The sequence below is a fragment of the Seriola lalandi genome, unplaced genomic scaffold (genome assembly GCF_002814215.2).
Source record: "Seriola lalandi dorsalis isolate HSWRI2012SDOR001 ecotype SW California unplaced genomic scaffold, Sedor1 jcf7180002054684, whole genome shotgun sequence".
NCBI classification, from domain to species: domain Eukaryota; kingdom Metazoa; phylum Chordata; class Actinopteri; order Carangiformes; family Carangidae; genus Seriola; species Seriola lalandi.
The window spans coordinates 780,664-794,186 of NW_019525237.1; the positions used below are offsets into that span (position 1 = coordinate 780,664).

General features: G+C 42.0%; 1 protein-coding gene across 1 annotated transcript in view; it reads left to right on the plus strand.

The window, feature by feature from the left end:
• nhsl2 (NHS-like 2) overlaps positions 1–13,523 on the plus strand; it is a 127,031-nt gene that overhangs the window by 75,509 nt on the left and 37,999 nt on the right. Inside the window, exon 2 of the mRNA XM_087178347.1 lies at positions 12,397–12,645. Coding sequence (XP_087034473.1) covers positions 12,397–12,645 — 249 coding nt within the window. The remainder of the gene's footprint in view (positions 1–12,396; positions 12,646–13,523) is intronic.

A 13,523-nucleotide genomic window follows, 5' to 3' on the forward strand; every position in this document is an offset into this window, starting at 1 on the left:
TAGGTTCACAAACCGCAGCGGGAAGTGTTTCGTTTTGAAAATCAACCCCTTCGCCCAAAGTCTGCGATGACTTTAAAGTTTGATATTGATCAGCTGGACGCTTCCCTCTGTAAATCATTTAAGGTTAATGTTGTAGTTGTGGAGACTGTCGGTGCGACGGAGAGGCGGGTGTTGATATCAGCCGTTGTTTAAATCCTGGTCGTTTCATCTGCACCGTTTTGACTCAGTGAGCGGCTCCATTATGTTTAATATAAACTCTTTTTTCTTTTTTCTTATTCAAATGATTATTACCCTGGAAACGATCACCCTGCTGTGGAAACCTGCAGAAACTGACAGAACTTCACTTCATTAAATGTGGTTTTAGTGGAGAGTGTTCGGCCCAGTGGTGGTCTAAGTGGCCCCCCCCCCAAAGGAAAGCATTTCTTATGAAACACTGAATGTTTGGTGTATTTTCTCCGCATGAATGTTTTTCACATGTTAGAATAAAATTATTATTCAAAAGACACACACACACACACACACACACACACGTGACATGTAGTTGCATGTGTTGAATACAATCACGGAAATGCTTAGCAATCCCTGCTCATGCCACCATGTGTGTGTGTGTGTGTGTGTGTGTGTGTGTGTGTGTGTGTGTGTGCCTGCCCACTAGTGAGTCATGTTAACTATCTCCTTGTCCGACTAACCATCGCAATCAAAGTGACGCAAATCTCTGCGTCAGTAATTAGCATAAAATTGGAGCTTTGTTCCTGTTAGCAAACATGGCTGAACGCATCCAGGTCTTCAATTAGGCCCCGACTGACACGCACACACACACACACACACACACACACACACACACACACATGAGTACACACTTACCCTGCGGAGAGGATGAAATCCATATATGAGTAATGTGTCTTCTTGGGATGGGACATTTGCATACACACACACACACGCACACACACACACACACACGCACACACACACACACACACACTTACTATAATACTGAAGGATGCACAAAGCGCACACACACACAGACACACACAAAATGGGCATTTAGTGTGCCGACTGTTTTGTTTGTGCACACTTCAGTCGAGCTTATTCACCATGTTGGCTGAGCCAGGTGGATTAGTCCTGTGATTACACACACACACACACACACACACACACACACACACACACACACATTCATAAACACACATGAAACACACACACTTCCTCATTACAGTCAATTTCATTATTCCACCCTCTTGCTTCATCTTGTGTGTCTGTTTGTGTGTGTATGTGTGTGTGTGTGTGCGCGTGTGTGTGTGTAATGAAAGATATGACGATGACAAGAAGAAAAGAGGGCGAGGAGGGAAAGTGCTCTGAGCGAGTGATAGAACAGAAGAGAAGGGAAGGAAATGACGGAGTGAGGAAAGGGCGAAGTGGAAAAGGAGGAACGCCGCGTGATTTAGGGAACAACGGATGATATCAAGCGAACCACGGAAAAAAAAGAGAGAGGAGGGAAGAGGGGAAAGTGATTTAGAGAAAGACGGAGAAGGAGGATAAACGAGTGAAAGGAGGGAGGGCGAGGATGAATTGTGGCTCATGTCACTGTAAATTACTTCCAGGGTCTAATCACTGCAGACAGCCAGGTCTCAGTGCTGAGGAACACACACCCTCTCAGTGAGTGTGTACGTCTGTTGATTTAGGAGCTGTGTTTCTGTGATTGCGTTTGTCTTCGATTGCCAATGTTTAATAAACCGTCTCTCAAAATATTTATCAGGGTAAAAAGTCATAAATTATTTACAATTAAAGCATCTGAAGGTGTTTGATAGAGAATTGTTCTCTTTTTGCCTCAAGCTGATGATCTGTGATTGTCAGACTTTCTTCAGGCGTTGCTTTATATTTGGTGACATTCACGGTTAATGTAATAACACACAAATGGTGCCATTTAATAAGAAAACACTTATTGATCTAGATGTAATATATGATGATATATTACGCTGTTTACACTTGTTGTTTGCTGTGTAAATTTTTGATGCACTCTTCTCTGAACATTGACAGATTAAAGGATAAGATGATGTTACTCTACATTTTTCTTAATGGCAATAAATCCTGTCAAATGTTTTTATGGCCCTTAATACATCGGCTCCTGCTGAGGTATAAATCTTTAAAAACAACTCGTAAAGCTCTAGTTTTATCTTGTTTTTTTAAAAGGCTAAAACAGTTGGGCGCTGCAGTTTCGAACAAACATGACTCAGACAAAATAGTGCATTTGTCGGGGGACTATTTTCTGCAGCGTATTAACCCACATTTTTAGTGCTCTCAGCAGGACAGTGGGTTTGTTTTTTCAGCAATAGAAAGAACTGAATATATCAGCAGCCTTATTTGATTATGTTAATGTTTTTAATTCCCAATGCTCTTAATATAGCGTGCATGTTATTTTTAGTGCGAGGACTTTTCTATTTCTACATACAGTAAGTTCAGCTTGAGGTTCTTTCACCAGCTTCTTGTTTTGTCACTTCGGTTTACAGTAATTCAAAGTAGGACAATTGTTGAATAGTTAGTATTTGGTCTATAAAATATCTGAAATTGCTTGTTTCGTCTGATCAATAGTCCAAAATCCAAAGATATTCAGTTCAGTATCAGAGAATGACGATGAAAACAAGCGAATATTCACATTTTAGATGCTGGAGCTGCTGATGTTTTTTACATTGTTGCTTCATAATTACAAACAACTAATCAGTTATCAGAATAGTTGCAGATTCCATTAATTGACTTATACTTCCAGCTCTAATTTCAATTAGACAAAGCTCATAAAAGATGATGTTAATTTGTATTTTCGGCAGCATGTGCTGTGGTTATTACTGAAGTAGATGCAGCAGTAACTATGTGATTGTATATTTGTCTGTTTGTGAATGTGCAGCTTAATGTCAATCATTGGAAACATCTGGTACTGAGTCACAGCTCCTTCAAAAGGTCTTGAGTGTGTGAGTGTCACTGCGCCGTGTGTTTGTAATTATTGCCTTAAGAAGTGAACAAAGCCCTGGATTTAAAGAAATGAGAGTACTGTACGTGATATTGGCATAAACATGAAATTCCATTAGAAATACATTTGGGATTTTTCAACGCTTCAGTTGTGAGTTTAGTTTTGACTCTGATGGTTCTTTGGCTCAGGAACTGTAAGACTAGGAACAGAAACAGGAATATAATTTAATAAAACTTTTACTGCCTCTTCACAGAAACTCATAAATACTCTGTGGTTTCCTTGCTGCCGTTGTCCGTGCTTTGCACCGGCTTCTCCTGCAGAGGGCAGCACTGAGCCGTGATGAAACCACAGGCTGCAGCAGTCGGAGGCCGCACATGCATGCACGCCCATGAACGCACATGCACACAGAATATCCTGAGTGAATCAGATGTGTAACATGGGAACACATTAACACACACACACTCAATTTAGCCACTTAGACAGAATCTGACTCGTTATGAGAGAACGTTGACGGCAGTGTTCGGGCCAGTGGGCACATTAATTAACAGCCTTCATCTTGTTTTCCCAAAGCTTCCTTAAAAAATCTCAGATATCGTCGTCGACCACGGCTGGGACTCCATATTTCATTAAGCAATGTCCTAAACTGCCTGCATGGTTAAAAGTTAATGAACACTCGAGGGGAAAATTTACTGGAACCCATGAAATTAAAAATGAGACGATAAAAGTGGCCGTTATGATCGGGAGAACCCATGTTTTTTATTTCGCTCTAGGTTATCTGAATTTTGTCAAAGAGTGGTACATGATTGTGATTGTCCCTTGTGGGCCACCGTAGGTGTCTGTGAGTGATTAGCAGGAGCCAGCTCTTTAAAGTGCCAAAGATACTGAATAAGACCGAGGAGTTTGCTCTAAACTAAAAATCTACCCACCGAGGCAGAAAGACGGCGAACAGCCAGTGTAAAGACTAAAATGTCAACCTTGCACAAAACACTGACGCAACAAAAAAATAACCAAAACTTTTATAGAAACTTAGAAGTAATAGAGTAGTGGAGAAAGGGTCGAATGTTTCACAGTAATTTTCAAATGAAGGTAAATCTTTACACCTGGTATTAACATGCAATCTGTAACAAACTCATGCAAGTTGATTAGATGGTTAATTACTTTCTCCTAGGAAGAAATGCAGGAGAGGAAAAGTTAACAAGACAAATATATCCACAATATTTGACCAAACTAAACCTAAAACACCAGTAAATATGTGAAGAAACACCAAGTCTTACATGTGATCTCAGTGTAAAAATACTTTAGTATGTTTTGCTATTGCTACGTTGCTAACATTAGCAGTAACAGGTGTTTACCAGCCCAGAAGAAGCATTGCAATTTCAGCATCATCATCTCTTCATCTGTTCCTAAGGTTCAATACGCAGCAACACTTAAACCTGTAGGATTGCTTTTCAGCAGGTGTTTTCTGTATTGCTTGTGGTGCATTATTACTTTGATAGGAAAGAGACTCAGAGGTCAGTTATATCATCTACGCTGACCTTTGTTGTTACGACTGAGTCACAACAAAGGTCGGTATGGATAATGCCGCCGCTCAGAGAAGCCTGCCTCATTTCGATAACGACACCCAGAAGCATGGCTAACGTTCGGTTTTGGGTCTCAGTGTGGACGGTAAATCTGGTTTACTGCACGGCTTTTATTAACTGGGAGAAAGACACACACACACACATATACACACACACACACACGCACATGCACAATGTTTTAGCCAGCCCTTTCACCGTGCATTGACAGTGTTATTTAAGACGGACATAAACGAGTCTGCAGAGCACCAAGCTAATGCTAACAGTCGCTCATAAGCCTGTCATTCACAATTACATGCACACACACACACACACTCACTGACACACACACACACACACACAGGTCACTTGGTGTATAACACAAGGCCAGGCCTATCAACCGCACTACATTTCCTCAGGAGTGTGTGAAAGATACATAGATGTATTTTATCATGCATACACAAAATCCGTGCCAGTGTGTGGGCGATAAAATGATAAAATATGAGCGATGGATAACTTGTGCTTACCCATTCATCCGTACGTGTGTGTGTGTGTGTGTGTGTGTGTGTGTGTGTGTTTGTGTGTGTGTGTGTCCAGTGATAACAGCTTGTCTAAATCTGTGTCGTCCCTGCTGACACTCCAACGCACACCGACGGGAATGAATTAGTGATAGGCCTGAGAGAAGAATAACTTTGCACGACACCTCGCTAATGCATCTGTCTCGTTGTGAATGTGTGTGTATCAGTGTGTAGAGTGTGGGTGGATTGCGAAACTTTTTTTTTTTTGGGGCTATTTTCTGCATTTTCATTTTTCTGTGAGACTGTTGTATGGACACAAATACAGTACAGACTGTCAAACCTTTTCACGCCTGAATGTCTTGGAGATAGAGCGGTTCGTGAAGGTGTGTGTGTGTGTGTGTGTGTGTGTGTGGGCGCAGTGAAAATATCACTCTGGTGTTTTCTGTGTGTCAGCTTGAAGTAATAACGCTGGGTGATTCTCTCACCTCTCTGTTTTCCTTAGTCTCTTTCTCAGTCACCCACACCACTAATGATTGATAAATGATGATAAATTAAAACAGTTTACTGGACTTTAATGAATTGTGAGACGATTTTGACTCTTTAAAAAGCTGCATTCAAAACATCTCTTATTGCAATTTGGTCGGCTAATTGACTAGCTACCTGGAAGTAGCTAGATATAAGCAGTCACTCCTAATGTGGTAAAATGGACAGACTTTGTAAAACAGCTGTGGATGTGAACCTTTTTTTATTTTTTAACCAATTTCCACAAAAAATGTAAAAAGTAGGAGATTGTTTTAGATTGTATTTTCATAATCTGATATTTGCCCCTAGATTTCTTTTAACTGCTTTTCACTGATCTTTTTAAATATACAGAAAGTTTACTTTTTTAATAAAAATAGTCAGCGTTTTCTTTCTTCCACACTTTTTGATGAGCATGTAGATATTCAGCTCAATGTTCACACTTTCTTCTACGAACCATCCTGTCAGTGGAGTGCATTTCTGTCCAGAACCATCTTTTCCCTTTCCTCAAAAGGACTGTGGAGATTGAGTTTCTCCCCCCCAAATCAGCCCAGTGATGCCCACAGGCTTGTGTCTCTCCTCCATCCAATCCCTCCATCTTCTTTCCTTTTCATGTCACCGTGGTTACATAAGGGAGGAAGGAAAAAGAGTGACATCTCCACTGAGGAGGACTGAATGTGCTCTGTGTGAGCCTGTGTGTGTGTGTGTGTGTGTGTGTGAATGACTCCCGCTCAACTTTTAATCAAGAATTAATTGTTAACCGCAAAGGAAACGCGTTTCCCAGAAGACTCCTCTCTCGCTCATCTTCACCCGCCAAAACAGTCTGTGCCATCAGGTTTGGAGGCCTGCTGGCATGAGACTCGTCCTCAGATGCAGACGATGAAAAAACAACCAAAACTATATTATTTCTGTTCCCTGCTCTCCTCAATACAAAGTTATATTTTTAGCAGTCTATCTATTAAGCGTCGTAATTATCGTTTTTTTTTTTGTGTTTTCTTAAGATAGAAAATATAATCTTGGAAACAGAGAAAACACAATATTTTTTCACTCAAAACTAAGATTTGAGATTAATCTTGGTAAATAGTCCCCTGTGGCTGTTTGTTGGTAAGACCTATTTAAATTATGCTAATGCGGGTGCCAGGTTTATGGGTTCAGTTCCCTCTGGAGGTACGTTTATTGAATTTAAACCCTCATCAAACAGCTCTAGCCTGGTAGTAATTTTGTATTGTCTCTATTATTTTGCCCCACAGTCTAGTGACTGATGCTCTGACTTTACAGCTGACAGTGGCACTGCCTTGGGTTAGCATACAGTATAGGTCTAGCTAATTTACAGAGCATTTGAAATAAAGATAATTTGTCCACCAAATCCATTGTTTTGGTACTATCACTGCGTTTCCATGGTAACTTAATATAAGAAATAAATGAAGTAATTAACACAGCGATGTGTGCTGTCGTTTTAACATGGCTGGTGTCTGCATGCTAGCTTAAAATTTCTTAGCTTCAGACTGCTAGCACTCATGCTACATTCACACAATGTTTGCAAAATGGGAAGAACAGAAAAAAAAAAGCTTTTTCCAACTTTCGGGAGAGTTCATGAACGCATTATTCCATGGTGGTTAGCTCTAGTGCTAATGTCGTAGCCACATTAGAAACAGCCTCGGTTAGCTTGTCTTTTTAGCAGTTTATTATCAAGTGAAATCAGATACAAACAGCAAAACTCCTGTGAAATTAACTGAATTCATCGTATAAGTGTTTCACTGTCAGTATCTCGACATGAACGCAGCTAAATCTTTAGTTTCTTTGAGTACTGTTTATGTTTCTAGTGTTTTCTTAAAAGGTACAACAGTAGATAACACGCTTGCTACACATCTAGCTAGCAAATGTTAGCTAGCCAGCAGAGCAAAACCTTTTTGAATCACTCAACAAAATGTAATTAATATTTTCCAGGTGGAGTAGTAACCGCATCAGTGAAAAGCACGTTTCTTGACACAGGTCATGGCCACTGTATTTTTCCTCTCATGAGGTGACAAGTTGTGTTCCTTTGTTGGTCGTATGTCAGGCGGTGTCTTTTATGGTCTTGAAATCAGGTGACAGGTCGTCTTCTTCTGATGTCTTGTAGCTGTCACGGCAGATGATGAGGAGAAGCTCACTGCCGAGGTAGAGTTATACAGCGAACAACGGACCGTCATTTCACTTTCTGTGGTCCCGTTAAACATCCGGCTTTTACGACAATCACTGCTGGTTCCAGTGGTGGTGTGCGATGTGCGTACGAACCCGAATCCGTCGAGGCTTGATGCCGACTCCTCGCTGTGTTGATGTGCAGCGAGAACAGTGAATAATACTTAGCACACAGTCGCAGTAGCAGTGATGTCTCCGAGGTTTTATAGCAACTCAGTTACCGCTCTCTCCCTCTCTCTCTCTCTCTCTCTCTCTCTCTCTCTCTCTCTCCGTCTATGTCTCTCTGGATGGTGCATTTACAGTAATTTGTGCCACATTTACAGAAACTCCTGAGGCTTGTGTGACTTTAGCACGTATTACCTAACTCTCACCCACACTAGATCATATATTTAACTTTTTTTAAAGTCCCACGTGTTCAAATACTCAGCGTGTGATTTAGCAGCTGTGAAGCTACAGTAGCTAATTGTCCTCCAATCCATGGTACGACATGTTTTGATAACTGACACACAAAAGCACAAAAGTCATAAAGATATATCTTTAAGTATAACTTTAAACGAACCTTTTTAGTTTGCAAACATGTATCTAGAGTTGTTGAACAAGTTACTTAACACCTTTCAAGATGTTTTTCACTGTGGTTTTGTTGCCACCGTTCACACTTGGTTGTCAGCTTTAGCTTAGTAGCCAAAATCACATATGAGTTAAATGGCATTAATTGGTTTTAAAGATCCATCTAAGACAATTACACTGTTACACTGTTTACTGTAAAAAAAAATTTGTCCATCTTAAAATAACTTCCAGTGACTGTCCTGGTGAGCGGACCACATTATCAGCTAACACTGTTTTTATGTCGCTGTAGGAAACAGGAAGTGCTTTTCTTTCACTACGGCTGGAACATCTTATTCTTTTCCAGTTCTTTGCTTACTTACTCCGCTCTGAGCGATCCTGAGAGTGCATCTTTTTCTTTTCTTTTTTTATTGTAAACAATGAGAAAAGGAAGCCAGCATTTTGAAAATAGCACACAACCCCACATCATCTGTAACACAACATCTGTCTGTGGCTTCTTGTTCCTCCATGTTCTCCATGAACTGTATATTTAAAATGTTACAACTTGTTTCTCCAGTTTGAGTGCCTTTGAAAAACAGTGACTTTTATGATCTTAAACACAATATGTGATGAAATCTAACTACATGGTATTCAACACAGGTCAGCTCCTTAAAGCAGGGGTTCTCAAAGTGAGGTCCGGGGACCACCAGGGGTCCTGCAGGGAGTTCCAGGCGGCCCCCAGCAAAAGGATTATTTATAATAATAATTTATTGTCAATTTATTTGAATTCTATCCATAAGTAACGCAATGACAGAATGTAAGACTATTTTGGTCATGTGTTTCAAACACTTAAAACATCTAAAAGCAAAACTCGTAATCAGATGAGGGTCCGTGGTCTAATTAGGGGACAGTTTAAGATGTAGGTTTTAAGATACCATAATTTCCTTAATTTTCTACCTATAATATATATTTTTTAATATATGTCAGTATATTTTTAAATGCTAATAACACCTAAAAGTTATTTTTGACCTTATATTTTGCATAAAGAGATACTCTCAACACATGCAGTGCAGTAGGTGCGTTTGTGCAAAAGTTTGTTTCCCTGCTTCAAATACTGCAGCCTGAAAAATGAGAAAAAAGGATTATAATCTGCCGGGTGAGCCTGCACTTCAAACTCAAGTTCCCTAATGGGATATTTAGCTCGCAGCAACACCCACCACACATTGTGTGCATCCAGTAAACACAGCCTAGCTTCATAGAGAAACAATGTCAAATGAAAGAGAGGTAGACGTATTTAAAATGAATGTAAAAAACAGTAAAATAGCACAGGCTCCATGGTGAGATTATACTGTATGTCTATTCTACAGTACGTTATAAATCATGCATGATCGCCTTAGTTCTCCTCTCTGCAGCTGATGCTAACTGACGTGCACTTCTGTATCATAAACAGTAGCTCTCTCTGGTGGGAGTCGATTGTGTGAAAGCAGCTTAGGAAGATGAAGCCGGTAGCTGGGAGGGTGAAATTGAGATTCCATACAGTACGGTGGGTTTTCTCTGTGAGAGGAGACCGGCTGCTCCAGAACAAACCAGACGTGATAGTGCGGGTGGATTGGCTTGCAGAAGAGACTGACTGTACGTCCGTCTGCAGGGGACCCGGTGTTTCTTTTACATTTGAACCGCTCAAATCGAGGAATATTTTCTGGAGATGCTTCCCACACACATGTTGTTTAGTCGAGGCGCTGGTTGGTGCTTCTGGAGCAGGAATTTGACATTTCTGTCACAGGACAAACTGTCTCAACCAAAGGGCATATCGCCCTGACTGTATTTTTGTCTCCGGTTTTCTGTGAAGATCATTTAAAAAGAAAAACTGATGGAAAAAAATGAATGACCCAGCTACTTTGGTTTGTTCCAGTCTTCTGGAAAACTGATGTTTTAAATCTCATTTTCTTAAGAAGTAAATAAGCTGCAGAGGTTGTTATGATCTGCTTTGCTCCAAGTTTTTTAATGATATGTTTTTAGAAATATTTTACTTGTACATTCGCGTATGAATGTTGCTTAGAGCACAAAACAGAAAGTCATTATTGAGTATTTCATGGTTTATTTGGGGTCAGACGTTCACACGGACCGCAGGGAAAGCTGGTTATTCAAGATCAAAACATATATGTGGTTTCTGAAAATCTGCGTGGCGGTATTTTGATATTTCAACATCTCAGCTGAGTCATCGCCACAGTTGATCACGAACTCTGCTTTTACAGCTCTGCCCAGTTTTAGCTTCTCCATCTCATCACTGGTTCCGACAAACAATTTATTCTCTTCATTACGTTCCCTTCACCTCAGTCTGTTGATCGTGATTATAATTGCAGTTTTAAACGTCTGCGTCACTCGACTCGGCAGCGCCGTCACGATCACTGGAAGAGAATGATCAGAAAACGCTGGAAAAGGCAAATCCAGGTGCAACGCATAACCAGGATACTTTACGTAGAGGGCGCTGTATGCGAAGCACTATGTGGTGTGATGTGTTTTCTCTTTTACCAAACTTAAATTTTTTAGGAATGATATTTTTAATGTGGCACTGAATGTTAAAGAGTCGTTATCGTGACAGACAGCGCTGCGCTTGCTGTTTGTTTCTGCAGCTGAGCTGATGTCACGTGTCACCCGTGGGTTTGCTGGAGTTTTGTTGGCGAACTTCCATTTTTTAGCTCGTGCAAAGAAAGAAAAATAAGATGAAGCTGATGATAATGATAATGAACATGCAATTAAGCCTTTTTAAAAAAAATTAAATCTGCTTTACTGGGTGAACTTTAGAAGCCTGGTTACATTATTAAACCCTAATACGTGTTTTAGCCAAAATCGCCCATTATTAACATTAACTTTGTTCCCTCACCTGTGACTGTCATCACAACTAATAATGCTGATGATTTCAGCGTGTGTGTGTGTGTGTGTGTGTGTGTGTGTGTGTGAGATCTGCTCGGTTTGGACGGCGGCTGCTGTCACATTCGGGATTTCCTGTGTTTGTGAGTCATGTTTTATCAGCTGCTGAATGTGTCAAATTATTTCATCAGCGGTGATTCAAGGCGACGCCTCATTCATGTCGGCGTCTGAATGGCCGTTTGCGATGGCACAGGGTGATTTGTTTTGATTGTCTGTTTGTGTCGGAGGTTTGACAGTGACACTTCTTTACTCAAATCACACAAACTCCTTCTCCTTCCCGCCTTCGTTCCTCCGTTCTCCTCCCTTTAAATGTCATCCCTCTTTCCCTCCTCCTCCCTCTCTTGTTCCTCTTTCTCTCCCTAATGCCACAATCCCTCTTTGTCTCTTTTTGTCTCTCTCATACCTCCCATGCCCTAATCCCTCCTTCTCCCCCTCTCCTCCCTCTCCGTCTCCTCCCGTGACCGTCCCTCTATCTTCCTCCCACTCCTCTTCCTTCCTAATTAAGCGCTCCCTCTCTCTGTTTCCCGTCCAAATCTGCTCTCTACCTCTCTACCTCTCTCCCTGTCCATCCCTCCCTCGGTTTCTCCCTAATCCCTCTTTCATTTTTTCACCCTCTATCCCTCCCTCCTTCCCTCCTTCCTTCCTCAGTCCTTGTTCTCCCTGACAACACACTGCGTTATGTAATCTACGTCTCTGGGTATTAGTTATGCAAATTCATACATTTTTATTTACGTGTGATTTTTCCCTCTGTCTGTCTCTCTTTCTCCTCCCTCCCTCCCTTCTTTTCTCCTCCTCTATCCCTCCTCTGCCTCTTTCTGTACCTCTCTTCTTCTCTTTTTTCTCTCTATCTTCCTCCTCTAATTATTCATCTCTTTTGTCCCTCTCATTTGATCCACATTTCCTTTCCTCCTTTCCCTCTTTCATCTCCTCTCTCCCCCGTCCACCTTCATCTGTTTCTTTCCCCCTCTTCCTCCTTCTTTTCATGCCTCTCTTTTCCTTTTTTCCTCCCATTTTTTCTCCTCCTTTTCCCTCCCACTTCACCCTAAATAATCTTATTTCCCTCCTTATTTCACTCCCTCTCTCTCCTCTGTTGCCCCCCTCGCGCCTCCCCTCTTTCTCCCTCCATCCATCACTTCCTCTCAACATTTTTCCCTCCGCCCTCTCCTCTCTTTCCTCCCTCTTCCTCCAGCCACAAGCGGTCTAGAGGCAGAGAGCGGCAGGCGCGGCGGCAGCAGCAGCAGCAGCCACGGCGACGGCACCCACAGCAGCAGCGGTGGCGGCGGAGGAGGAGGCAGCAGCAGCAGCAGCGGCGGCGGCGCGGCCCACTTCAGGTCTCCATGGCAACAGAGCGTGAACGTGTTCGGCTCGTGGAGCAGGCCGGAGTGTGTCGAGGAGCTGCACCAGCAGGCGCAGCTCAACCTCCAGAGCCTGCTGCAAGGTAAGGATGGATGGAGAGGAGGAGAGGAAGATCGGATGGATGGAGAGTGTGTGTGTGTGTGTGTGTGTGTGTGTGTGTGTGTGTGTGTGGGCGCGTGTGTGTGTGTGTGGGCGAGAGTGTGATGTGTTTCGAGTGGGTGGGAAAAGGCGTGGAGGGAGAAGCGGAGAGGGGTGGGAAAGTGTTTACATGTGTGTGTGGCGGTGGACTGCGTTGATATGGGTGTGTGTCGACCGCTTTGAATGTGTGTGTGTGTGTGTGTGTGTGTGTGTGTGTGTTATCATGCAGATATGCTGTGTGAGAGCGTGTGTGTGTGTGTTGAATTTCCCTCGCTGTCTTGTGTTTATATTGTACTGTAGGGTGTGTGTTAGCTCATGGGAGCACTGCTGATGGTGTGTGTTGGATTCACCTTGCAGTGTTGTTATTTAAGGTAGTATTTGTGGTTTCTGTGAACACTGTTGATCTATGTGATTGTGTGTGTGTGTGTGTGTGTGTGTGTGTGTGTGTGTATCTCTGCAATGTGTGTGTGTGTGTGTGTTGAAAGAGGCGTTCATACAAACGTGTTTACATTTTAGTTAGAAGTCAGTGGTTGTAACTCTGCCTTGTTTTTGTTTTTTAAGGTGGAATGCTGTCATTCTCGTTTTATTATTAATCTCTTGTTTACGGAAGATGTTGCCCTGTCTGTAGTATTCAACCTGTGTGTGTGTGTGTGTGTGTGTGTGTGTGTGTGTGTATGCAAATTAGCACTCAAGGGAACAAGGGTTTCCATTTATTCTCAGGTAGCACTGTTTCTCTCCATTTTCCTTTCTCTCTCTCTCTCGCTCTCTCTCGCTCTCTCTCTCTCTCTCTGTGACTCATGCTGTCTTACCCTTTGCCTGGCC